The sequence below is a fragment of the Xiphophorus couchianus genome, chromosome 11 (assembly GCF_001444195.1).
Source record: "Xiphophorus couchianus chromosome 11, X_couchianus-1.0, whole genome shotgun sequence".
NCBI classification, from domain to species: Eukaryota; Metazoa; Chordata; class Actinopteri; order Cyprinodontiformes; family Poeciliidae; genus Xiphophorus; species Xiphophorus couchianus.
The window spans coordinates 4,632,312-4,659,035 of record NC_040238.1 but is presented as its reverse complement, the minus strand read 5'-3'; the positions used below and the strand labels follow the sequence as shown (position 1 = coordinate 4,659,035).

At 37.2% G+C, this 26,724-nt stretch overlaps 1 protein-coding gene across 7 annotated transcripts in view; it reads right to left on the bottom strand.

Annotated features, from left to right (window-relative positions):
* Window positions 1-26,724, bottom strand: part of rapgef6 (Rap guanine nucleotide exchange factor (GEF) 6) — a 133,030-nt gene that overhangs the window by 96,507 nt on the left and 9,799 nt on the right. For 6 of the 7 annotated variants that reach the window (XM_028031862.1, XM_028031875.1, XM_028031868.1 and 3 more), the window contains 3 exons: window positions 11,359-11,429; window positions 10,522-10,578; window positions 7,069-7,152 (listed from right to left, as the gene is read on the bottom strand). In XM_028031862.1, coding sequence (XP_027887663.1) covers window positions 7,069-7,152; window positions 10,522-10,578; window positions 11,359-11,429 — 212 coding nt within the window. Of the gene's footprint in view, window positions 1-3,563; window positions 3,807-7,068; window positions 7,153-10,521; window positions 10,579-11,358; window positions 11,430-26,724 lie in introns of those variants that run through there. The other variant, XM_028031872.1, reaches the window with a different exon arrangement.

The following is a 26,724-nucleotide window of genomic DNA, read 5'->3' as shown; positions in this document are numbered from 1 at the left end:
AACTAACAAAAATCTCAAATGCAGATCCCATAAGATGAATAATAAAAAACATTAACATACTTTTCTTGTAAAGTATTTTTTAAAACAAAGTTTAAAGCCAAGTTTATCCAAAGTCTTTTACTGAAAAGCCACGTTTTCTGCAGCCGAAGAAGCTTTTACACTCCACTAAACTTGGCTAAACGTAGCAAGTGTTTGAAACACAGTGACCCAAATCCTGTTATTATTATTGGATAAGAATACATTTATTTAATTTAGCCCAAAAGAAACTGAAAGCTAGATGTCTCTTTGTTAAGACATCAAATGTGCAAAATCCATTATGGCGTCTGAGGGCCATTGTAGAGAAAAAAACATTTTCCAGCAAAAAACTCAGAAATCTTAAGGTTAATCTCATACATTTTCTAAAACTAAAAAAACATGGAAGTTTGAGTTTCAAATTCCAAAAGTTAATATATTTTTTTACTTTTTGTATTTTTCTAGATATTTTCCGAGATGAAGCACAAAATTTTTACTCTGCCTTTTTTATATCTACAATGGCCATAATTTACTGTTGTTAAAATCCCTTTCAAGTTTTGCATCCACAATAAATCTTCTTTTTTGGGGGAAAAAAGTGCAACCTTATTTGTACACATTTTTGCTGCCAGTTAACTATTTTTAACATAAGTGCAGTAAGTGGTTTACTCTCCTGGTAGAGCGTGTCGGAGCATCTGACATCTTGGCTTTTCATTAATGTTATGAAATCTTCCAGGTTTAAGACGACATTTTGAGTTTTCATCAGCTGAAAGTCAAAACCATCAAAATGAACAGAGATAAGTGCTTGAAACATCAGTCAGTGAGTACTTAAATCTCTAAAATAAATTCACTTGTTGATTATAAATCAATTGCACTGGAGCTCCATTGTGGCTAATGGTGTTGAGGAATTTCACATTGGTTCCCAACTCTGCTGAAACTATGCAGTGCAACCTACCTTTGTCACTCAAAAGAAGAGAAATTAGTCTAATAAGTCGTATTTTTCTTATTAAAACCACAATATGTGAATTATAAACGTTAATATCCACTTTTGCCTCAAACTTTACTCAGTAAAGTAGAACGAAGTTTAAACTCTTTGTTGTTTTACGAAAAGGCCTGCATGTCTGTTCAGCCGTCTGGTTAAACCTGTTCACTGAAATGAATGAGAACAACATTTTCTTCATGCTAAACTGTTATCAGTGAACGATCCACATTCTTCAAATTCTGAGCATTTAAAATGTCCCAAAGTGACCGAAACTACTGTTACTTTGTCAACACAGCAGGGCTAAAGTGCTATGTGAGTTTGTCCTAATTTAATGTAGCAACCAAAGTGCAGGACACACAGACTTTTAATTTGTACAACACAAAGTATTCGTCATTTTTATGACCAAGTTTGAACAAAAAGTAACACCAAGTTTATCCAAAGACTTTCACTGAAAACCCAACTTTTCTGCACCAAATCGGCTTTTATTCTTTCTTAAACTTGACTAAATACAGCAAGCATTTTGAAAGAAAGTGCCCCAAATCATGTTCTTATTACTGAAAATAAATGTATTTGATCCCCAAAAAACACTGAAGACTGTCTTTCTTTCAATATAGCAAACATGCAAAAAAGAAAATTAGGGCTATTTCAGGGAAAAAAACTTATACATTTTAAAAAGTAGCACATTTCTACCAAAAAACTCCTCAAAAAACAAAAATTCTTGAGATTTTCAGAAATTTTCTACAAAATAAGTTTGAAAAGTCAAAAATTTGCTACAAAAAACTGAAATTTTTAGATTAATAATAGATCACTTCCACAAAAAACATAGATATTTCTGATTTTCAAATGTCAAATTTTCTAGAAAATTTCCAACTTTTGTAAAAAAAAAAAGATTTTGGCAGAAATGTATTAAATATCAGATAACTTCATTTGCTTGATTTTGAGTTGCTTTTGTGGCTGGCGGCTACTTTTGAGTCAACAATTTTTACCCGCATGGCTAAAAGTTTCGACACCCTGGAGTAATGAGTGGGTTCTGCTCTTCAGTGCCTGTTTTTAACACAGACAAACTGGCAGCCATTTTGTTTTAAAGAGACCATCAGGACACTGAAGGAAACGCGCCAACAGCTGCTTCTCAACCCCGAAACAAGTCCAGGTTTCACTGCAGACTTCTGTACATTTTCTCGCTATGATTGCTATTAAGTTGTCAAAAAGCAAATTTAAATGAAACCAAGATTCAGATAAAAACTGGGAGTTTTAGGAAGTGAAACAGTGAAATGCACAGTTGCAAAAGTACCATATACTTTTTCACATTCTCTTTTGTCACAAACAAAAACTTTAGTCTGTCTAAGGAGACAAAAGTAAAACAAAGGAAGCAAAAATATCAGGTTTATACAACTAGAGAGTGAAATTATTGCAAAATAAATGTTCAAGCTCAGTGGAAACTGTCTGTGGAAATCAGTTTTAAAGCTTGCTACTGCATTCTCACAGCATGATGCCGTCACCACCGTGTTTTACTTTGGACATCGTCATGATGGTCAGCAGAATTAGTGTTTGTCTCATTAACCAGAGAAATTTCTTCTACATGTTTGCCATCTAAATGCCATAATAACTGAAACGCTAACCAACATTTTGAGTAAAATGTGATGTTTCAATGGTTGAATTTTTGTTTTTATGATGCAAAGCACTTTAAACTGCCTTGTTGTTTAAAACCTGATTGATTGATTGATTGATTGATTGATTGATTGATTCACATTGGTTCTTTCTACAGCAGTTTGCTTTTTGATACCTGGTGCTTTAGGTTTTTGGTTGTAACATAAAACATGGAAAAAATCCAAGGGGTATGAGTAACCATTCTATACTTTTGCTCTTGTTTTTAATTTACTGCAGCTGTCTATAAAAAAACGGTTAACCAGATACGTTCCTGATAGAAACTGGCCTAGTTCCCATTTTTCATCAACACTTCACTAACAGTAGCTGCCAACTAAAGGCCAACGGCGCAAACACAAATGTGTTTACTGCTGGTTGTAAGGTGGCACAGAAAAAGGAGAACTACTTCTCTTGCTGATAAGATAAGATAAGATAAATCTTTATTGTCATTGTCACAAGAACAACGAAATTTAAAAGGTGCCATCAGTCAGTGAATATGCTTAAAAACAAAAAATAACTGTCTAACAATTCACACACAATGTAAGAAATAACAAATAACTGGTAAAAAAACCCCAAAAACTAATAAATAAGAACAGCCACATTCTCACATACATCATTCATGATGATTAATGGTTGTTTTTGATTGCATCTAGTTTTGTTATTGCTGTCGGGTAAAAACTGTCTCTGAGACGGTTGGTTCTGGTTCTGATTCAGTGCAGATAAAGAAAGACAAAACACAAGAGTTGGTGGTGAGTTTTTAAGCGGCCCGGCGGTTTTAAGTTTTCCTGCAAGTGTACTGCAGGGAGTTTCCTGGCTTCCCAGCAGTTTGAATGATGGCAGACAGGAAATGAAACATGCTGGGCTAAAGAACGTATAAAGAAAGAAAAACAGATAAAGAAAGAAACGCAAATATTTCAAAGTTACCAACCAGCAACAGAAACACTATGGGTCCAGCTCTCTGTGTTCCCTCTGATATGAAGCATATTATCCACAACAAGGAGGGGTGAAAGTTCATACACCAAATAATCCAAAATCATATCCGAGTGCAGTCATGTCGAGCTCCAACAGAAAAGATTTCCCAGAAAGCAGAAGTAAGAAGCTATTAGCCTACTGGTTTGTCTTTAACAGAGGAAGGAGTGTGTTCTCTTTCTGTTCACTTCTGTCTGTCTGCTTGCTTCAACAAGGTGTGTGTGTGTTTCTCTCTGTGTGTAAGGAAGAGAGAGAGAGAGAGACAGAGAGAGAGAAGGGGTGTGTGTGTGTGAGAGTGTGTAGTCTCATTTCCTGCCTGGATGTGCTTCTGGGCAGGCTGCTCAGGAACACATGGCCATCCTCTGCTCTGCCAGGGGTTCCGCATTCCTCTCTTTTTTACACACACACGCGCACACACACACGCACACACACACACACACACACACACACACACACACACACACGCACACCACTCCTCCCATTACCTCCCTCTGTGACCCTTTGCTGCAACTAAAACTCCAGCCCACACACACACACACACACACGCTGTGCCTCTGGTCCTCTGCATGGCACCAACATTCCCACCCCTGACTCGTTTATCAACTGACCCGTGCTGGACTGACAGGCGGTCCTAAGCAGCCTGGGGGGATTGTTAACGGGCCGGCTACAGAACCGAAAACAACTCGTCTCAACAGGCTGCAAAAGTGCTGAAGTCGCTTCACTTCCAAGTCAGAAAGTGTATTTTTTTAGCAGTATCATATATATATATATATATATATATATATATATATATATACAGTATATATATATATATATATGTATAAATTTTTTTGTTCACTTTCTTTTAAAATGCTTGCTATATTTAGCCACATTTAAGAAAGAATAAAAGCTGAACTGGGTTCAGCAAAGTTGGCTTTTCAGTGAAAGTCTTTGGATAAACTTGGTGTTACCTTTTGTTAAGACTTGGCTATAAAAAGACGAATACTTTCTATTGTACAAATTAAAAATCTCCATCTGCATCTGTTGAACTGCAGTTCGGTACAAAATCAGTCCAAGGGCCACAAATGGCCCCCGTGCCGCACTTTGAACACCCCTGCTGTAAAGAGTGAAAGAAGGTAAAACAACCAGGTTTCATTCTTTACCAGGAAAGTTTTTTACTTAGTTCTGCAAACTGAGTCAAAATGGAAACCATGTTGCAATCTTTTAATTAATTAATGACAAAGTTGGTTGGTGCCGCCAAAATGGAGGAACTGATGGCGTCAAAGCCTGCATTGTTTCAGTGATTTTAAACTGCTTCTGATTGGTGGGTAGCCGATAAATTAGCCATAACTACCAAACGATCATTTGACCCAGGACTGATGAAACACTGCACTGTTACTGAAAACAAAAGCAACAGGCGGGTCCGTTTCAGCGCCCTTCACACTGCAGTGAAACCAATGCAGTTAGTCATAAATAGGCTTTATTCATCTTCTGAATAAAAAGCTAGCTTCTTTTATTGTGTGAATAAAATGAGCTGAATCATAATCACAGAACAAGAAACTTCAGCAGAAGCGATGAACCTTCTGCTGACATCCAGAAATGATTATCTAAAGTATATTTTCCTTTTCTGATGGGAGTAACACAGCAGGCCAAAAACCGCAGCCTGTTTTTACTGTCAGAGTATCCGTCTCCTCCTTACAGTTTTTGGTACTGATTGCTTCTTTTTCAGTCCAGCTATAAGAACAGAACAAAAGGAAACAGACCAAAATAGTTTCCCATTGAGTTCTGAGTTGATTTATTTAATAGACAGGTTAAAAAAATCTGATTGTTTAGTAATTATTCCATCAATCACCAAACAGATGGAGGATCTCTAGCTAGATGATTGTTTCACTACTTAAAATTTCAGTCAATAAATTAAACTTGGAGAGCAAAATAGACATGAACTCCTCAGTTAGTGTCTGAGTCAGGCAGTGTGATGAAGCAAACCCAAAATTAGAAAGAAAAGAAAGGAAGGAAGAAAGGAAGGAGTGTGTAGTTTGGCAAAACATGTTGAGGCCTGCAGTGTCAACTCTCCTAATACTCTACCAACAACGACCTTGACCTGCTCAAGCAGGCATAACACATCAACTTTTACTTCTGTTATTGTTACAGAAACACTCAGCTTGTTTCTCCGAATTCATAAGTATTGTTTTGCAGTTTTCCACGACAATTAACCCCAACTGGACCTTCATGCTAACACATTTACTTTACTGCTGTTTAACAATTTGGTCTAAGCCAAACTGTAAAAAACTTTTTGTCTCAGAGGCCAAAATTGTTGACTCAAAAGTAGTCAGGGGTAAAAAAAAAAAACGAAAAAAAACCCTGGCAAATCAAGCAAATAAAGTACTTAAAATCTCAGAATTTTACTAGAAAAAAACGTGGAAATTTCTGAGTTTCAAAGGAAATTTTTTGCCATTTGAAATTAATAAATTTCCAAGTTTTAGTAGAAAATGTCTGATTAATCCAGAAATTAGATTTTGTTAGCAAATTTTCAACTTTTCAAACTCAGAGATTTTCTACAAAAAACCCTGAAAAATTCTAACATTAATCTTGACATTTCTATGATTTTGTCTCACAAATTTTGGCTTTTGGAATCAGACATTTCCTTGTTTTTTATAGAAAGAGATTACTCTCTAAATTTGGCAGAAATTTACTACTCTTTGTTTTCATTGTAGATATGAACAACAATAAAAAAGGCAGAGTAAATTTTGGCTAAAAAAAACTCAGAAATGTATTGACTTATCTCAGAAAACAAAAAGAAAGTGTCTTGGTTTGACCTTTTGTTCAAAAGACAAATACTTTGTGTTGTACTTCACATTTCCTTTGTAATAACATTATTTTGGTAATAATTTTAACCTGATTACAAATTAAAAATATCCATCTGCAGTTGGAGGGCTGCACAAAATCATGAGCCACAAATGGCTCCGGGTCTAAGCTTCAAAAACTTCACGTGGTTGTTAGAATTTTCCAGTTTAGCTGACTGAAATTAAAAATACCCCTTTCAGATTCTGGATTGGACATTTGATGGACGTTAGAATAAATTTGTTCTTTGCAGCCCAACATCAACATGAGACGACAAACGTGTGTAAATGTTTCCTCACGCAGCAGCAAAAGCACCATTTTCATGCTTTACAGCTCTGTGACATGCCAACTCTCTTATCATCCAACAGATGAGCACACACACACACACACCCACACACACACACACACACACACACACACACGCCAACATCTGCCTCATGAAAAGCTGTCAAGATAGTGCAGCTTCATGTGTCATGTCAGATAAAACCTGCTTCTCTCACTATATGACACCTCAGTGCCACAATATCATACTGCTATTTTCCTGTTTTTCACCCGTGTGTGTGTGTGTGTGTGTGTGTGTGTGTGTGTGTGTGTGTGTGTGTGTGTGTGCGTGTGTGTGTGTGTGTGTGTGTGTGGGCACATACCAGCACCTAGCCAGGTACATGTCCTCCTTGACGAAGACGGATCCAGAGAGCAGGATGTACCAACAGGTAGCGAGGGTGTCTGGACTGGAAAAGACAGAAAGATGCATGAGGTTCCTGCACATTTTTCATCATGTACTGCACATCATGCTTACTGCGGTTATTTGCTGGAGTTTGCTAACTGTTAAAACACAAACGCTTCTATTTATTGTAAAAAAGGAAAAAGAAAAGATGAAACGTTTTGAACGTCAGCGTGTCAGCTCGGCCTCAGCCGCGTTCTGCTGAGATTCTGCTTTTTGTGTGTATATTAAAAATGTTGAAGTATTAATACAAAAGTTCACTCTGAATTCATTGCAGGTATTTCTAAAGTCAGCAGGCTTTGAATGTGGGACAGACAGACAGACACTTTTACACAACAACAGTAAATACTAAATGTTTCCATATTCCTGAAGATCTGTAAAAATGTAAACAATAAGAGACAAGATTTAAAAACACTACACATTATTGACTCAAACTGCAGCATAAAATAAATATGCAACAGCTTTTGCATTTGAAAGTAGAGAAAAAATTAAATATCATAATTTAGCACTGTGTGTCAATCACACTGAGTTCCAGCCTTTGATTAGGCCACTTCATGATTCCATCATTTAGAGCCATCAATCCAAGTCCAAAAGCAGCAAAGACGAATTTCCTTCTGCAATTCTGTGTTAGTTTTATGCCAAATGTGACGTTTCAGGAGGGCTGGAGAATAAATCAATAACTGATCAAATATTCATAATGTAGCATATTCACTGAACTAAAATCCAGAACCGCAAAGCATTCTGGGAGAAAGACTGGAGGAATCAACTAACTGACTCACTCTTTGGTTACCTAGAAACAACCTGCTGGGTGACTTGAGCAGCAATATTTTAAGATTTCACTCATAAGAATAAAAACCAATGGTGTGGCTAAAACAGGAAATGTCACACCACCTGTTTGGCAGTATTTAAAATATTAAAAAAACCCTAAACAATAATTTATCTGAATAAATATTTATTTTCATATGGCCATATCGTCCATGGTCCATGGTCCATGGACAGAAAGTTTCAGAAAGTTCAGCTTTTTTCTCACCAATTGACTGAATTTGTTCTGGAAAAATGTCTCATCTTGATGTTTGTGTAATTATATTCACTGTAAAAACACAAAATCGTAAGTATTTTTGGTCTAATTTCTAGTGCAAATATCTTACTACACTTGAAATAACACAAAGCTAACTTATAAGTAACTATTTTTCTGCAATATTAAGTAATTATTTACTTAAAACAAGCTCATATTTCTTGCTGAAAAGCTACTTCCAAGTGAGTTTAGTCTTATTTCAAGTTTACTAAGATATTTGCACTAAACTAGACCAAAACAGCTGGGTAAGATTTGTGTTTTTGCAGTGCAAGACAGAACGGTGTTCACCAGTTACCGGCGTTCACAGCATCTGTCTTGCTGTTGTGACTTTGTTTCCTGGTGGTTTTTACATTTCTTTAGTTTGAAACATGATAAATTACTTTTTCAGATCTTTTAGGTGGTTTCTTAATTCTACAGGTCTGCCAGTAGTTGTGGGGTATCTAGTGAAAGAGGGCAATTATATTTTACATAAAGCAAATTCATTTAGTGTAAATCAAATATTAGAAAACTAATTTTTAATTGCTCTACAATTAGAAACGTACAGTATATGTCAAGAAGCACCCATTTAATTAGTTAATTTCTTAATTCTACTTTCATCACATGCTCTGTAAGATAGCAAAGCTCCCTATGCAATCCCATCTAAAAGGTATAAAAGATTTGTGTTTTCTCGACTTGTTGGATTTAAGTGAGGGAAACTCGATAAACTATCAGTGCAGCTTTATTGAACAGACTTTCATTGCCTTCATTGCTGTTTTTGTGTGTGCAGCTCAAGAGTAATTGAACATGGCAGGCGCTCTGGCCGGGGTTAAGGTACTTAAGACTTGCCGCCGGTGGAGACGTGGGAGCGTATATATCACAGGAAAGGAGAGAGAAGGGCGTGTGTGTTTATTTGATGGTAAATTAAACTATGGAGTGTCTAATGTGATTCTAGTGAGGATGATAATGCATCAACAGCAGGAGGAGCTTCGGTCTCATCCTTTCATCTGTTGCTGTCCGCCCCATGTCGCTCTCATTCCCTCCACATCTCAGACGCCTTCATCCCTCCTCATTCCTCCGCTCGGCTCATTTGTCATCTTCCCTCCATCTTGACACAGCTATTCTTTCCTCCCTCTACCTGTTTAGCATATTCACATCTTGTTTTCTTTCCTCCTCTGCATCCTCTCCTCATATTTTGAATAAAACTCCTTCGCAGCTTCTTATTTCATACCAGCTCCTATCACATTTTGCCAACTCTTGCTTCCATGCTTCTTATCTCGCTCCATCCTGCTGGTCATTAATCACGGTTCTGTCTGACTTTGAAAAGCTTATGATGCAAAATTTGCTTCTGATGATGCAAAGCTTTTAATGACACCCCCACAAAGAGCCAGGACATTACAGGAAGAGGATTATTCAAAAAGCATAGAAAAGACTCAGAATCTGTCAATAGGGGAAGTATTAATCATTTAATATTAGTTCAATATTATCCAAGTCAAGAAGGAGGCAGAGGAAAGCTGTGAAAGAATATGCTTTTGTCAGATGATACTAAAATGAAGGCCTAGTCCACACATAGCTGGGTCTTTTTAAAATAATGTGTGTATTATTTTATTTTTTTATTATTATTGTAAAAAGACCCAGCTGTGTGGGAGATGTTTGTTTCCACACCTGATCGGTTTAAGAAAAGTGATCATCCAAACAAACCCAATAAATCACAGCACTGAGCGTTGTTGTAAACATGCCAAACGCACCAAACACTTTATTAAGGTAATACTTAAAATGATCTCATTGGAAAGTGCTGCTGTGGGAACGAGCCGGACCTGCTGGGTCGGGTGAGGAACCCATTTTAACTGCTTGCAGTTCTAGTTTTATTTGTTGTTTCAAGTTTGGATATCTAAAATGTCTTCTAGTTTTAAATGTTTGTTAGAATTTAAAGTTTATTTAACTTTTAGAATGTGTTCTTGCATTATTACGCCATTACCATTATATTACTAGAAAATTATCTCAAAACGACATTATTGTTTATCGTAATAACTTCTGGGACAAACGTGTTATCATGACAAGCCTACGCAGGATTGGAGATTTCAATAAAAACTGTATTATATCAAACTATTTCCATCATAGAAGGAGTAGTGGAGGAGGAGGAAGAGTAGAAAAACCTCAGTGTTCACCTGGACAACTCTGGACTAGAGAAACAGTGAAGTCATTTAAAAGGAGGGACTGTACTTCTTGAGGAAGTTATAAATAATCAGAGCAGAAGACGAAGGAATATAAAAAGCAGCAAATGCAGCAGGAACAGTTTCATTTATTGTGAGAGCTTGTACTTACTGAAACAGGTAGTGGTTAGCCTCATGTCTCTCATACCTGGCGGAGGTGCACATCGACCTGAGAGACACACGCAAACATGTTAGCTTTTCCTCCCAGAAGCCATCAGTACATTTCTCGCTCATGAAAACCATCACAGATCCATCATGTTTTCCCCGGAGGCACCGAGCTAAGAGAACGCCTTAACTGCATGGCAGCTTGCTGTAGGAAGACGAATGGCTTTTACCTTCTGTGTGCACAGCACTACTGTCTCAACTGCAGTGCTTTTTTACATTTATCCAACAAAACGCACAGAAATGAAGCTAAATTTCTATAGAAGACAGTAGGATTGGAATGATGCATAACTTTAGCGGTATGACACAAAGTCCATGCAACTCATCAGACAAATGCATCAGTGAAAGGCCTTAACCACTCTGATCCACAGCTGCATTTTGTAGACATGGGTTTAATTACACATATAAATGGATTATATTAGTGTTTGTGGATTTAACAAAGTCACTTTTGACTAAAACACCATTTTAACCTTTCCATGCACACGTCAAAAACAAACTCAAGGCTGAAAAAGACAAAACAAAATTATACGGAAAAAAGTAGAAAAACTAAAACAGAAGCGGAGAAATAATATTAACATTCCTGTCAATGGCTTCCACAAAAAGGGTAGGTGGAAGCATTATTAGCTTATTATGCCTTAATTTTTTTATACATACAGAATTATCAAAATCAAAGCAAAATAATATTTTCTGTATATGTTTCCATAACATATTGCTTCTTATCAGGCAAAACAATAGTTTGAATCAACATTACATGAAAAAAAATGAAGTTAAAGTAATAAAACAGTACCTTAGCTGATGTTCCCTGAGGTGTGAGAGGACGTCCATTTGGTAGAGGTGGCAATAGATGATGTGTAGATCCTGCAAACACAAAGAGAAGAAAACTATTTTTAGGAAAAGAGCGAGGGTGTCAAAACTTTTTGCCATGAAGGATGAGTTAAATTAAAATCACTGCAGAACCACAAAAAATATTTCAAAGGCACATTTTATAGCACAATCCAGTAATTATTTTACCTTCAGTTGTTATAAAAATGCTACATTAAACATGACTTAAAGGGTCTCTGTCTCTTTAAGTAGCTCCTACTCTGACACTCTGCCTTCAAGACGTTGTCACAAGAGAAATACTGCCCCTTTAAAACAAACTTTTTCTGCCCGTTCAATTTTATCTGCTTAGTAATAAACAAAACATTTTCTTTACAATTTTTGGTAAATCAACAAAATGGATCTGTGAATCATTGTAGATGCAAAACATAAAAAGGTTTTGTACAACTGTGTTGCTGTCAGACAGTTTCAAACTTTTTGGAACCAATTTTTTTATTTGAGCTGCAGATGATTTGCGTTTGAGTAAAAGTGGGTCGATGTTCGTGGTTCTAGTTTCTCTAAAGCTGAGACAAAAGCAGAAACATTGTTAATTATTGAGAATCATTTATCTGTAAAACATCTTTCCCTAAAAGTTGAAAAATGCCTACACTTTGCTCCATTCTAGAATTGAGGTCAGGGGGCCACACAGAATCCTTCAGAGGGCCGTAAATGGCCCCCGAGCCACACTTTGAACATACCATCCACATTTCTAACCAATGCACACAAACTCAAATAAAATTAACATAAAATACACCAATTAGTGCTTCTTTAAACGCCAGTCTGCTTGTTTCCTGTTAATTATAACCTAAAGCTTTTCAAATATCGTCTCCTTTTTCAGAGAGAGGAATTTCTCCGCACTGTATAAATCACATCAAGTGCTTTAAGTTGACAGTCGCCACTTGGCCTGAGTCAAACACCGACTATCAAGTTGACATCGTCAAAGCAGACAGACGGCCAAACCACTTATGCACCACATGACAGGCGCACACACACACACACACACACACAGATATACCCACTGATGGACTTAAAATAGAGCCCTATCAGGGACAGCTGTCAAAACATTTAGAGGACAACAGAGGGTGGCAGAAACAGCTTCATATGTGAGATCAGACTGTGGCTGCAAGACGTTCATTTTAAACAGGTGGACTGAACAGACAACACAAAAATGAGAAGAGATTGGTTTAAAAAGAAAATATCTGACTCTTTTCCCTGTAGAAAATCTTAAAGAAAGAAAACAGTTGAAGCAGCAATGAAAACTTGAGAGACATGAAACATTTTGTGACAGTTATCCAAGCTTGAAGATGCTCAAAGCACGGCAAAAAAAAAAGGAAGAATTTCTCATTTGCCATCAGATCCAGACGGTGCGATCTGACGCTACAACACTTTAGACATCAAAAGGTTTTTAACACCATGCTGCAACACGGCCCATGAAACCGTCTGATGCAACAACAATTCAGTGTAAAATACAGAAACTAGCAGCTGCTTGAGTCATTACAAGCTGTTTGAAGTTTAACTGGTTAGATGATGATAAAGCTGAACTGGCTTCTTCATAAACTCCTTTTTCCTTCACTGAACTCCCAGCACCGATACTGGACCTGTAACCTCCCAACATACAAGTCAAAATGTGAACCAAGTGTAAAAATTAAGTGATTAAATTCACATGAAGACATTTAAAGCAACAAGATGGAGATTTAGATACTTTAGATTGTTTTTAAGAAAATACTTAACTGCATGTCCAAATATTTAATGTTCTTATTGCATGAAATACAATGGAAACACCAGAAAGCAATTTAGATGAAGTATAAAGTAAGATTTAAAAGATCATTACTTTTGAAAAGACAATCTAATGAATAAGTTTGTTTGAAGATGATACATCATTCAAGTAATATAGTGGTAATAATGGCAAAATAATGCAGAAACAGATTCTCAAAGATCAATTAAATTTAAATTCTAGTGAACATTTAAACACTGGAACTGGAAAACATTTCAAATATCCAAAAGTAAACAAACAAAGCAACAGAAACAAATAAAATGAATTGTAAAGTCTCTGTAGGCAAAATTGTTCTTCAAACAAGGGCTGGTTGAAACCAAAGCACCAAACTGAAGACCAGTTTTAGTTCAGTTTTCAAACAAATGAAAATTAAAGAGTTTGTCTCATTTTACCATGAAATGTTTATAGTGACAGGTCCACTTTGTTTTTTTAAAACCTCCTTCCTGTTACTGACAGAACGGCAGAGAGGTGGTGAGCAGAGATCAGAGCAGGGAGAAAGCGAAAGCATATTGACTTTAAATCTGTATAAACTGAGTTAGTGAGCTCAACAATCTGCTGCAGTAAGCAGTCCTGCGGCGCTGCAGAGCGCTCATGCTACGACACACAGCCCTGAGGCGGTGGGCGTGTGGGGGCCGGGCACACACACCCCAGCTAGTCCCCGCCTGTTAGGTATTCTAATACATCGCCTGATTAAAAAACAACCATCACGTTTTACCAAAAGTTCTGATTGGGATTTTATTTCAGATCCTGTTCATGTTTGGAGGATACAAAGTGACTGGTTGAAGCAAGCATACTTCTCTGAGATGTCATTATTAGATGGAGCTTTAAGATTTATAAGGTTTGATGGACGGCCTTGGTCACTCGTAGACTCCATCATTGGTATATTTTTATTTCTAAGACCAATCTAGGACTTCATCCTTCATATTTGTTGGTTTTTATAGAGAAAGTCCACCAGTGGATTCTCTCTTCGTTGTGTCCGAACTGAACTTTTGAAGAAACCTTTTCAGTTTTCTGTTGCAGAAACGCATGAACCCGGTGGGGTTGTTGTCTTTTAAGGTTCTTCTTACTGTCTGTAAATGTTTTACCTGAGGAACGATCTACCATATTTTCCTCACTAATACTGGATTACATGGTGCACTGTTAATGAATGGTCTATTTTCAATCTTTTTTCATAAGCGCACCGAACTATAATGTGCATTAAGCGAAACAAACCAGTCAGATAAGTCATCAGTCCAAGCACAGACCGTATTACTCTGTGACGCTCTTGACTACGGTAGCCGTAATGTAGTGTAACTAAAACATTATGACTGAGCACCGTGAGCGTTGTTTACCACACAAAATCACATCAAGGTCAGCCAACATAATCAGAATTAATCAAATTAATTCACTAGAGGGCGCTGTTTTACTCCAGAACAATATATAAGGCGCACCGTCGCCTTTTGATAAAACTAGAGGATTTTAAGCTACTCCAGAAGCTACTTCTACTCCAGAAAATACAATAATTAACTTTTTCTGTTTTTGCCGTTTTCTGTAACTTCAGCCTTGGCAAGGATTCTCTTGCAAAGTAGATTTTAGTTTTAATCTCAATTGGATTTTTGTGGCGAAATAAAGGTTAAATAAAATAAAATAAAGCTCTGTGCATGATGTTTACTGCAGCCAGGTCAGTGATAACACCCAAAATGTTACCCAGAGGCAAGAGGATTATCCAGCTCTGGACAGGATGGGCATTACAACCTCTATTAGAATGATTACAACCGGAGACACCAGGGACACCAACTGTCCTCATTGCATGCATTGATCCGCCTAAAGCAGGTCATGATCGGGCCGCAGGACGTCAGAGGATGGGGTATCTGTTCCGAGTGTTTGCCCCAGGATGGGAGGGTAACATGAGAACAGCCATCAAAACTTGCAGTAAGCCAGTGGCTATGATTCAACGTTCACAAATAAACATTTACACAGACGCCAGGTCGAGAAACGAGACAATTATTCCAGCTCAAATGTATTTGTTTCTACAAATATATTAGGCCTGCCTGCAAACACAATTTATAAATAATGATGTGAAAATACAAAGTAAATCAATATAAACAATCTAATTATCAATATATATAGCATAAAAAGGATGAAAACGTGGCTGAGTTTACCGGGCTTTTATGAAGCTATATTATTTATAAAAGTCCATTAAAACCAACCAGTACATTTTCTGTACATGCAATCATAACTGCAGACAGACACACACATTGTTACAGTGGAAATATATCAAAGTAAACTTTATTTATATTGCTTTTTATGACAGCAAGAATAATTGGAGTAATATTATAAGAAAAGTAAAGACTTTTAAACTAAATGGATAATATAAACACTAACAATGAGGTAAAATAAAAATTCAGAAGGCGAAAAATAAAAGTCTCTAGATGAACAACTGGAGTCCACCGAATCAGAAGGATTGAAGGCAACTGAGCAAATATCTAAATAACAGAAGGGGTAAATAAACCCATAGTAATCAGAAATAATATCAATGCAAAGAAATGATCATTACATTCCTGATGAGTAAGTCACACATAGTGCTGCTGCCACCTGCTGGAGGACGGCAACAATTCAACCCACAGATGTCACATGTGCAGCAGCCCTGATGCACAGAAGAAGTTTGAATCTTTATTTTGTGATGCTGCTTTATCCCACCAGAGGTTCCTCTAAATCTGACAGGATATTGATGTTGTGACATGCAGCACGCAGCAGAGATTCACTGTGAAGCTTTTGCTCCAATATGCTGCTTTTTAAAAAAAAAAGAAAATAAATTTAAGAAGAAAGCAGAGTAAATCTAAACCAGGGAGGTCCAAAGTGCGGTCCGAGGGCCATTTGTGGTCAATGCAGACGTAAACTTTTATTTCAATTAGGATCAGAAAGTTAGGATCCAGTTGATAGAATATATAAAGAGTGACCTAAATCATGTTTTATTTGCTGAGAACAAACTACATTTTTTCAGTTTTCTTCAATCAATTTAGATTTTTAAGTGGTTGTTTTTTGCTTTTAAATTAATTTATTAGTAATAGGGGCCTAAAACATTCAGATCCTTTGACAAAAATGCAGTTTTGGACACACCTATTTAATAAACTTAAAATAAAGCAAAAGTAAGCCATATTCTGTTCTTGTTGCTAAAAACATAACAAAACAAAAAAAAAAAGAATTCAAAAGATGGAAAAATTGTTTTGAAATTGCTGCAGTTTTTTTCCTGGCAAACCTGCATGACCATTTTTTGTTTTAAATCTACACTTTACACATCCCGTCTATATACGTCCTGCTGTTTCGCTTATTTCATTAAAATATTGTCTATTTAGTTTGTTAATTTAGCAGGTAAATAGAAAAAAATGTAACAGTTTTTAAGGATGTCAAGTTGAATGAATATTTGTTCGTTCAACTTGACATTTTTAGCCACCATGCCAAAACGTTTGGACACCACTGCACACTCATTTCCTATAAAAGAAATCTATTTTATTTGTCTAAATGAAATATTTCATGCTTTGTTTATTGTTGAGCAGGACAAAAATTCACACTCAAACTTTTTTGGTGCAAATTTTGACCCATGTCACTAAAAACTTGATCTAAACTTCTCAGTTAAAGGAATTACTCCATGTTTGTAACACAATAGGCATTCCTTTTGCTGTGTTGGGAAAACAAATGTTCTCCTTTGAGGAATGACCCGGGTCCTGTTCACGGACCGTACAATGAGCCAGCCGCTCACACCCACAGTATGCCCGCCGTGTCCGTCAACAACAGAGACTTTCAACCTGCAAGAACAAACAGCTTGGCTGACATCCTGTCTTCATAACATTCAGATCAAATTGTCCGCCAGGTTCCCAAGAGTCTGAGTCAACACCAAGTTGGGATACGGCGTAAAAGCCTTAAAAGGCAGCAACTAAGGTGCTTTACTGTACTAACGCAGCTGATTTTATCAACGTAGTACTCATGTAGGGTCATTAATGAACAATCAAAGTGACTTCCATGTTAGAAAAAAGGCTAAACTGAAGGACAACATAAAGGTTTCTTCATAAGACAACAGAAGAGCTGCTATTTTCGTTTCTACCTGGAATGTGAGAACTGAAAGTATCTCATTTCGATTTCTGTAGCATACAGAGACAGTAAACAGAAATGAAAGCTCGTCTGCAGGTGGGTAACAAAAGAGGCCTGAGTGCTCACTAATGAGCCATAAATCTGAGCGAACTGGTGGGTGGAAGCAGCACTTAGAGCCGCAGCTGAAGTAAGCAAGTTAAAGGCATATAGACAGGAAGATTAGCTAAAGAAAACCAACAAAAACTAAACATGACAGACCAGAACAAAGACTAGAATGACTGATATTATTACTGAACTGTTGGCTTGGGAACAGGATCTGGTGTTACATGAACACAGAGTAATTAAAAAATATGATTTCTTTAACGTAAATAATTTAGTTTTTCAATGTTCACTGCAAAAAACACAAAATCGTACCAAGTATCTTGGTCTAGTTTGTAGCTCAAATATCATAGTACTCTTGAAATAAGAAAAGTAACCATCAGGAGCCTGTTTTCAGTAAATAATTCCTTAATATTAAAGAAAAAGTACCATTGTCTTATTATTAGTGAAATGATCTGGAACTAGAACTGGGTTGCTAGGTAACAGGCTGGGCTTACCTGGGGTTGCTAGGTAACTGAGCAGGTCTCTTTGTGAAACAATGGAACTTTTTCTCCATTATTAGGGAAATATTGACTTAAATCAAACTCCAGTTTCTTGCTGAAAGGTTCCTTGTAAGGTAGTTTTGCTTTATTTCAAGTGTGCATGAATATTTACACTAGACAATAGATAAAATAAAAGAAAACAGATAGATAAAAATAAAACCAATATTACTTGGTAATGTGTTTGCAGTGTTCCTCTTAAATGTTCCTTTAAAGTCTGTCTGTGCTGGATTCTGATGGGAAAAGGCACAAAACGCTTTGAGATAAACTATGACTAATCGCAGCTCTGGGTACCACAGCTTCTTTAGGCATGAGCAACACATTCTGCAGAAACGTCGTAACATCGGACGGACAGCGAACTCAAACAAGTATTTGGCATTTCAGATGCTAATCCGACACCTACGTAATCCTAAAGCACTCAGAGAGGGAACCAGTTTATTGGTACTCGCACCAGAACCTGTGGTCAGAGTTGGATACTAACCAGTTGCATTTACTTGAGTAACTATTTTGGAAAAAATGTACTTTTAGGAGTATTTTTACTACACTGTTCTTTTTGCTTGTACTTGAGTCATTTTATTACGCAGTATTTCTTCTCTTACTTCAGTAAATTTCTGTATTTTTTACCCGCTGAATGAAAAATAAACATGTTTTATACAAACTTCACCAGACTCAGACACACACCTGCAGTTTCTGTTAAAGTTTCAGAAATTTTTTATTGAAAAATTTGGAAAAATTATTCTGCCTGATTTTATTACTTATATGAATGTTGAACTTAATGCAATAACTTCAGGTCAAAAAAGGAGATCATCTGTTATATGTTGGAGGACATTTCTTTTGTAAGGATAATTTTTCTTGGTGTTCAAAGTTTTAGGATGTTTGTTAGTTTTTCTTTCTTCACTATTGCTGGTTCAATAATTGAACTTCCAACTAAGTTTTACTAAAACTTCAAAGCAGAACAAGCTCTCACAATAACAATCATGAGGCCAAATGTTACAGTAGTCTTCCCAAAGCTCAAAGTTTAACAACAAATAGATTAGCTTTCATCCAATTACAGTCTAACTCTTGACATGATCGTTGTACAAACAAACCCACTGAGAATTGCTTGCTTCGTTGCTTTCCTGCGCTGTAAAACCTCATCGCTGTCAGCATCACTGTGAAGTTTCAAGAGGACTTGGAGCAATTAGGCTTCTCCTCTTTTCTACTGGAAAAACAGCCTTTTTGTTCCAAGCAGCAAATCCAATTCAGTAAGCATGCGCAGAAATCCTCAAAGGTTCGTTCAGAATTAAACAAACACGAATCTGGTGCAAATCACGTCAAGCATGAGCCGGCAGTAGTAGTTTGCCAAACAGAAACACCAAAAACAGATTGTGTAAAGAGAAAGCCCTGGAGATTTCCCACACTATAAAAACTTTGGAGCTGGGTTCATAAAAGACCCAGTGACGACAGTTGTGGCGCTGGCGGTGGTGAGGAGGAAGGAGAGCAAGTCAGGACAGAAAGGAGAAAAAAACTTCATGTACGTGACTGTCGAGCCACCAGCCAAGCAGGTAGAGCTCAAGGAATTTCTTACATAATAGTAGAAAAGAGGTTTGCATCAAAAAGGTTTGCATTTGGACAGCTGCACTGGCGTTTGTAGGTCTCATTAGAACAGCTCATGACTGCTGAACTTGCACACAAAGAAGGTGAGGAGCGAGCCTTGCTCAGAAAGCACAAAACCAGCTGCCATGTTTTCACCAGCCAAACCAAATATCCACACACATGCGCACAAAAACGCCGCCACACACAGAAATGGAAACTCTGACGCTATATGAAACCCAAGCTCCAGCTCTTTCTGCAGAAATGAATCCGGCACAAAGGGGGTTCCTTTAAGTCGGCTGGTTTTATCTGATTTTTTTCCCGCCTAGTTGTTTTCGCTTTGCATGAAATATGGCAGCAGGGAATGTTGCTTAAAAGGGGCATCATGTAAACTCTACGTTTTTTAGCTTCCCATCATTCTATAATATTATTCCCTCATCACAAACATGGCAACCATTCACCTGTGCAAAACACCTGGTTGGACTTAGCTCCGCCTTCAGGCCACAGCTCCTCCTCAGACCTGCAGTTTCGAAGTTTCTAGCACTCAGATCAGCTCTCCTCCACTCAGCTCCTTCAGACTAGCCAGCAGCAATTAGCAATCACCTGGTGGAGCTAATGAGCTCATTACAGGGGCCACTTCTAAGAGCAACACTGGTGAAAACGTTGCTGAAGGGTTAATAAAGGAACCAAGTTGTGAAGTTTCAGAAAGAGCAGGAGTTTTTAAAGAGACAGAAGCCCAATTTCAAGGCGTTAAATTACAAAGTAAAATATCTTTTCAGATATATCTGATATATAAAACACATTTATATTAACTGCAGTTATCACAGTTATTTGACTATGCTATAAAACAGCACTATGCATCTGGAAAACACACAATGCTGCCCCTTGAAGCTCCAGAAAAAAAAACATGTTTGCCAATAAGTACAAAAAATAAAAAATAAACGTCTTCTCCGTTTCTGCTGGATTTTGTGACGGCCGGGGCAGCAGTCAGAGATGTTTGAGGTCTGTTCAAAGCAGCAGGTTGGACACAAAACACACAACACTGATCTGCTCTGCAACCCACATGGGGGAGGACTGAAGTTCAGACAAGAACACAAACCGAAAACATGAAGACGCATGTAAGCTAACTGCTGCAGCTCTGGATCTCCACTGTAGGCTATTTAAAGCATTTAGCTTACGCTGACAAGCAGCTCCGCTTCTGATCTATCATCAAGCTATTTAGACAAAAAAGAAATGATGTTGTGTTTTTGGTTGATTTTTGCACTACAAAAACTTACTTTAATCTCACTAAAAACATTCTGGTCTGAGTAGGATAATTACAAAACAGCCCAGCACAAGAACATGTGGCCAGAATTCAAATGTACTTTGAAGGGTTTCAAGTGGGATTTAACTTGACAGTGTGCTAGATTTTCCATTCAAATTTATTCAAACTTTACGCTGCCATGTCATGACACACCAAACACACACAATCCTGCCGGTGAGTGGCTTCTGATGTGTACACACAAGCCCACAGAGAACGTCTGTAACTCGGTCAGTCACTAAGTGATTTGCCCACAGAGGGGAAACACTTTCTCTGACTTTCAACTTAAAACTTTCCCACACTTTGAAAATCAGACTCCCTCCCCTAAGAAACAAACAATGAAATAAAAACTGATTTTATTTCATAATGATCTTTTTAAAGGAAGTATTTGGGTTTTAAAACAACCAATTAAAATGAATGAAACAGAATACTAAAATATGTTTCTATGCAGAGACTTTATTAATTATAGATCTTATAAGGGTGTCCAAACCTTTTGTAATATGGGGCAAAAAATATTATTTAAAAAAAACAACTAGTTTTATTGGGAATTTAAAAACAAAAGATCTTAATATAAGTTTTGAGTTAGATTTTTATGTAAATAAAATGATATTTCTAAACTCAATTCAGTTTATTTATATAGCACCAATTCATAATAAAAGTTGACTCAATGGTAAATACAAATACACAACCTCAATCTCATCGCTCTCAGTATTTTTTGTGCCTGTTTCCTTAACATACTGAAATATCTGCTCCCTTCAGGACGTCTGAACATTATGTTATTAATGTAATTTAAGTTTCTCTCGCTGTTATTAATAAGTTGCATAAAGTAGACGCACTGCAAGCCTAAAGAAATCACAAAAGTGTTGTGGAATGTGCAAGAAAAACTGCGAACAAACACAGTTCTGATTGTTTTGACTTCTTTCTTATCAGTTATTTTTAGAGACGAAACAAAAACAACTTTCTAAAGGTGATTTTTTACACGAAAACAAAACGGTGACATCCGGTCTGACTTCATTCCCAGAAAGAGAAATGGTTTTGGTATTTGTCTCTAAGACAGGAATGTTGTCCGTCCAAGTCGATGCGACATGCTGCTTGTTTTCACTTAATGCACATTCTCTACAATCAAACTGAAAGTCAACTCCACCTTCAAAAACATCAGCAAATCTCTGAGAAGAGTTCATGTGACAGGCAAGAGAAAAAACTAAAAGACTAAAAAATACACTAAAATGGGGTAAGAACTTGAAAATATGTTGGCAATAAATCGATTAAAATGAGCATCAGGACTGTTGCTCTTCTTTAATATTATTGAAAAGTCGACATTTCGAGAAACACTGCAAACATTAGACACCCAATACAAAGTAGTTTTAGGTCTAAGTCTCAATAAAATAAGTCTGAGTCTAAGCACCACAAATCTGGAAAAAACTTCTAGAAAACTGCAAAACAGCTGAAACACTGACTCCCTTTAAATCCAGACCAAAAACCCACCTGTTCAGTTTCTTTTGAAGGATCATCAATGAAACATTAATCAACAATCTGATGTGTAACGGTGACATTTGACAAAATGACACTTCAGTTGTTGACTGTTCTGTGACTTTGTATTTTTATGTTTTTATGATGTAAATCACTTTGAAAGGCTTTTTTGCTGAAATTGCTAAACTTTGATTTATTGATTTATGAAAATGGTCTCAAAACTACAATGTGAAAATTATTATCATGACAGGTATAGGGATGCACCGATACAATAATTTGGGTCGATATTGATATCCTATATTAATATCGCTGTGATGGCCGATAACAGATATTTACCAATGTTATTTATATTTTGACACTTTTGAAAAAAAACAACCAGAAACAGATAAAAATAAATATCTGTTGTTCATATCGACCCAGTTTCATTTATCGATACTTTAGAAGTGACCAATATCGGCCGATAACGATGTCGATATATCGTGCATCCCTAGTGACAGGTCTAGTCAAAGCTTAAAACTGTAGATGCTCTAGTGATGAACTGTTTTCCTGCATTCAATCTGAATTTGTCTTCATTTAAAAATCTACAAATATAATAATAATCAATCAAATAAACTTGATTGACTGATAAGTTAGTTTGCACTACCTTCCACTTTTGTCTGTTTCCTTTTCTAAGCTGAAGGATTTTTTAAAATGCAATTTCAGTTACTGAGATTTTATAATCCATTTTAATTATTGTTGTTTGAGTTGTTTATTTTGGATATTTCAAAGGCTTTAAAGCTCCTATTTTAAAAGTTTTTTAGAAACTGAGTGGGTATGACTGCATTAATAACCCATTAATATTATTGAAAATGGTCTCAAAATTACAATATTATATTTATTACAATAATTTCTTTGACAGTTTATTGCTACAGACCTGTAGTTGTTGTAATCCCAAAAATCAAAGCCCTGTCATAGAAAGTTAATTGCCCATAAATGAAGAGTCGTTGTGAGATCAGAGCTGTTAGATGAGAGCAGAGGTGGTCAGCGGCGTGCGGTTTGGGTTCTGTTGTGGACAGTGACTCAGTGTTTCCACAACGGGATCTGCTGAACAAGAGGCCTCCCACAACACCGCTTCTGTCAGCGCTTCAGACCGAACCGTGCTGAATGGGAACAGCTGGCATCCAGTCAGAGTCAAACGGACGTAACGAGAGAGTCGATGCTCTCTGAGGCAGATGGGCGCGAAATAATCTTCCTGTCCTCAGAAAACGGGGAGCTCTCCAAATTATTCAGGTTTGATTGTGGTTTTTTTTTTAATTGAAGACAAATTCGGATCAGAGTTCTTACACTGTGGACGAGAGTAAAAACAATTCAAAGTTACAAACATCCGTAATAATAGTAAGTGAGCTGAAGGAAACCACACTGTGGCCTTTCCAGGCCCATAAAGCTGAAGAGATGTGCAGCAGATGTGCAGCAGGTGTGCAGCAGATGTGCAGCAGACGTGCAGCAGGTGTGTGCCGGACGTAGAAGGCTTTTCTTTTTAAAAGCCTTCTACCAAAAATGTTCGCCAACAACTACAAGACTGTTTCCAAAAAGTCCATGAAGAAGATTAAAGGCAGCAGGAAAAAAGAAGAACTTTGAATCCAGACTGAATCACATTCAGTTTAAGTTAACATTTACTCGATCCATTTCTTCTTTAACAAACACAAAAGACAGAGCAAGTCAGCGTCAGGCCACTGACACGACTGGCAGATATTCAGATTTTCCTGATATTTCAGTCTTTACCAGAAGTAAACAAGCTGACTTCCAGGAAGCTCATTTTTACCGGTTCTGATCCTCTGTGAATCGGTGCTGCCTACTGAAAGGAATGTTCTTGTTGTTGACTACGGTCCAGTTTCAGAGGGATTTACTGGAAAGAAAAGCTCAAACCAATATGTGGCCCGTGCTCCACTGAAAGCACCACACACAGAGAGCCAGATTTATTTCATTGGCAAGAAAATCAAAAGGCGAAAAACAATAACAAAAAAACCAAATCTGTAAGTGAAAAGGAAGCACTGCCTCATGTAAACCGCCTCTTCCATTTGCTTTGGATATGATGAAGCTTCCAAATAAGAGCGAGAAAATCTTAGCGAATACATTGGTTTAAATACCTGATTTCTTTTGTCACGTTAAAACAAAAATACTACAATTACTGCTGAATACCACGTTACAGAAAGTGTATCATGGAAAACCGGGATCATGTGACCAGCAGACAAAAGCAGCATGTTCTGTAAATAAACAATATCTGAGATTTCTGAGCCCGATTGTGTTGAAAGTCTTTTTGAAAAGCAAGGGGACTGGAGCAATAAAGATCACTTTATTATGTCTTTAAAAATGTAGGTCATGTGGTTTTCTTATCAGGAAAATATATCCAAAATATTCAATATATGAGCTGCTAACAGATTAGAGATATCAGATTTGTTTTCAAACTCTGTCATAAAGACAGAAAAACAGGATCTAGACACTATCCAAACAAAATCTCTGCAACATATTCAAACACAAACACTTAGCTGGAAGGATCTGCTGTTTCCCTTTCCTGACACACATTCCAGACACGTTATGCAAACAAGCTCATAAAACTGTCAGGATAGGAACACGGCAGCGACAGGTTCGTACACACAACTTCCTACACTGCTCTTTCAAAAAAACAAAAAAAGCACCAAATCTAACCAAACCACTCCCTCAAAGCAGAACCAGGAGCTAAGAGAAAGTGGATCAAAAGATTTGATAGTGAAGTCATTCATAAGTTTAACTCCTCAAACAACTTCCTGTTTTTTTTGCTCAGTGAAAACTATCTGTGTCCAAAATATGAAAACATTTTAAATGCTGAATCTCTGGGAGTTGATACAGCAACTTCATTTTTATCTGCTTTTGTTGATTTGTCTGCATTTTCACACTAACTGCTTGAAAATGTTCATTCCTTGTAACAAAGGCTTTAGCCAGGTGCAGCTGGCTAATGAGGCTCAGGAGCCATTTGTGGCCCTTGGACTGAACTACAAATTTGGCTTGCAGATGCAAATGGAGACTTTTAATTTGTAATCAGGGTAAAATTATTACCAGCATAATTTTCCAACAAAGGAAAATGTAAAGTACAACACAAAGTGTTTGTGTTTTTATTACCGAGTTTTAACAAAAGGTAAAGCCAATTTTACACAGAGACTTTTACTTTGCTGTACCCAAAGCATCTTTTATTCTTATTGAAATTTGGCTAAAAACTGCAAGCATTTTGAAATAAATTTACCCAAATCCTGTTCTTATTTCTGAAAATAAATTTCTTCAGTCAAGCCAAAAAACAACTGAAAACTAGATGCCTTTCTTTCAACAGAGCAAACAAGGTGGATTAGAGCCTTTGCAGAAACAAAGGGATTGTTTGGCACAAACTTATTGACACCAGTTAGTTTGCAATAAAAATAATCCAATCATTTCTCTGCAGCCTTCATCCTCATTCCTGTTGAAGCAAACAGGTCAGAGCTAATGTCATCTGACTGTTCTCACCTGCTGCCATGACAGGAATGCAGTTCCCACCTCATAATAAAACACAAACACACACAGCAGGAGTGACATACTACACCAGCTGCAGATCCATGCACAAGGCAAACATGCGTGCAGACTGGGAAGCCTGGCCGGTCGCTGTACCCACAGGAAAAGTTCATGTGTTTACCTTCAACAATGCCGGCGGAAACAGAGCTCAGCTGCTGTTAATGAGGGACTAAACAGGTTTCAATAGGCGGTCTGAACGTCACCTTGTAATTATATTCATGACGTTGCAGAAATATGAATCTGAACATCTTGCAAAAGCAGACATTGATCTTTTTCACATTACAAACATCTGTTTCAGTGGGATTTTACGTGATGGACCATTATAAAGTAGATATTTGTGATGAGAGAAGGAAAATTAAGAAAAAAAATCTGAATTGACCATTTCAGTAATATAATCCCTTTGAGGTGCTTAGGATGTTATTTCTATTCACTGGTGCAGATTTCTACACATTACTACACATAAAATTGACTGCAATAATAGGGAGAAAATGGCGTACAGATCTATGAAACGCTCAACTCTCATTTTGCAGAAATGACCAAGAACAAACTCCCCAAGCCTCCCCAGTCCTTCAGCCTCTCCAGCCCCGTTCCTCGAGTCAGGAAGGATCTTTATTGGATCACACAGTGAAGCTTTCAGAGTGCCGGGTCAGGAGAAGGCTACGTTTACTCCCCGAGTCAAACACAAACACACTACCTTCCACAGGCTTTCCCTCTTACACACAGACTTTATTGTTCCCATTAATTTCAGACTCTGATGTTTTTTGCTCCCAGTTTTCTGCACGCTTTTCTTTGTTGACGTTTTTTCTGGTGTATCTGTGAATGCTTTCAGCGTGGGTGCGTTCAGTCGCGCTACATTTACATCATGCTTTAGAGAATAAGCCTCAACCTGATGATGTTTGTAGCTATCTGCTGCTTTGG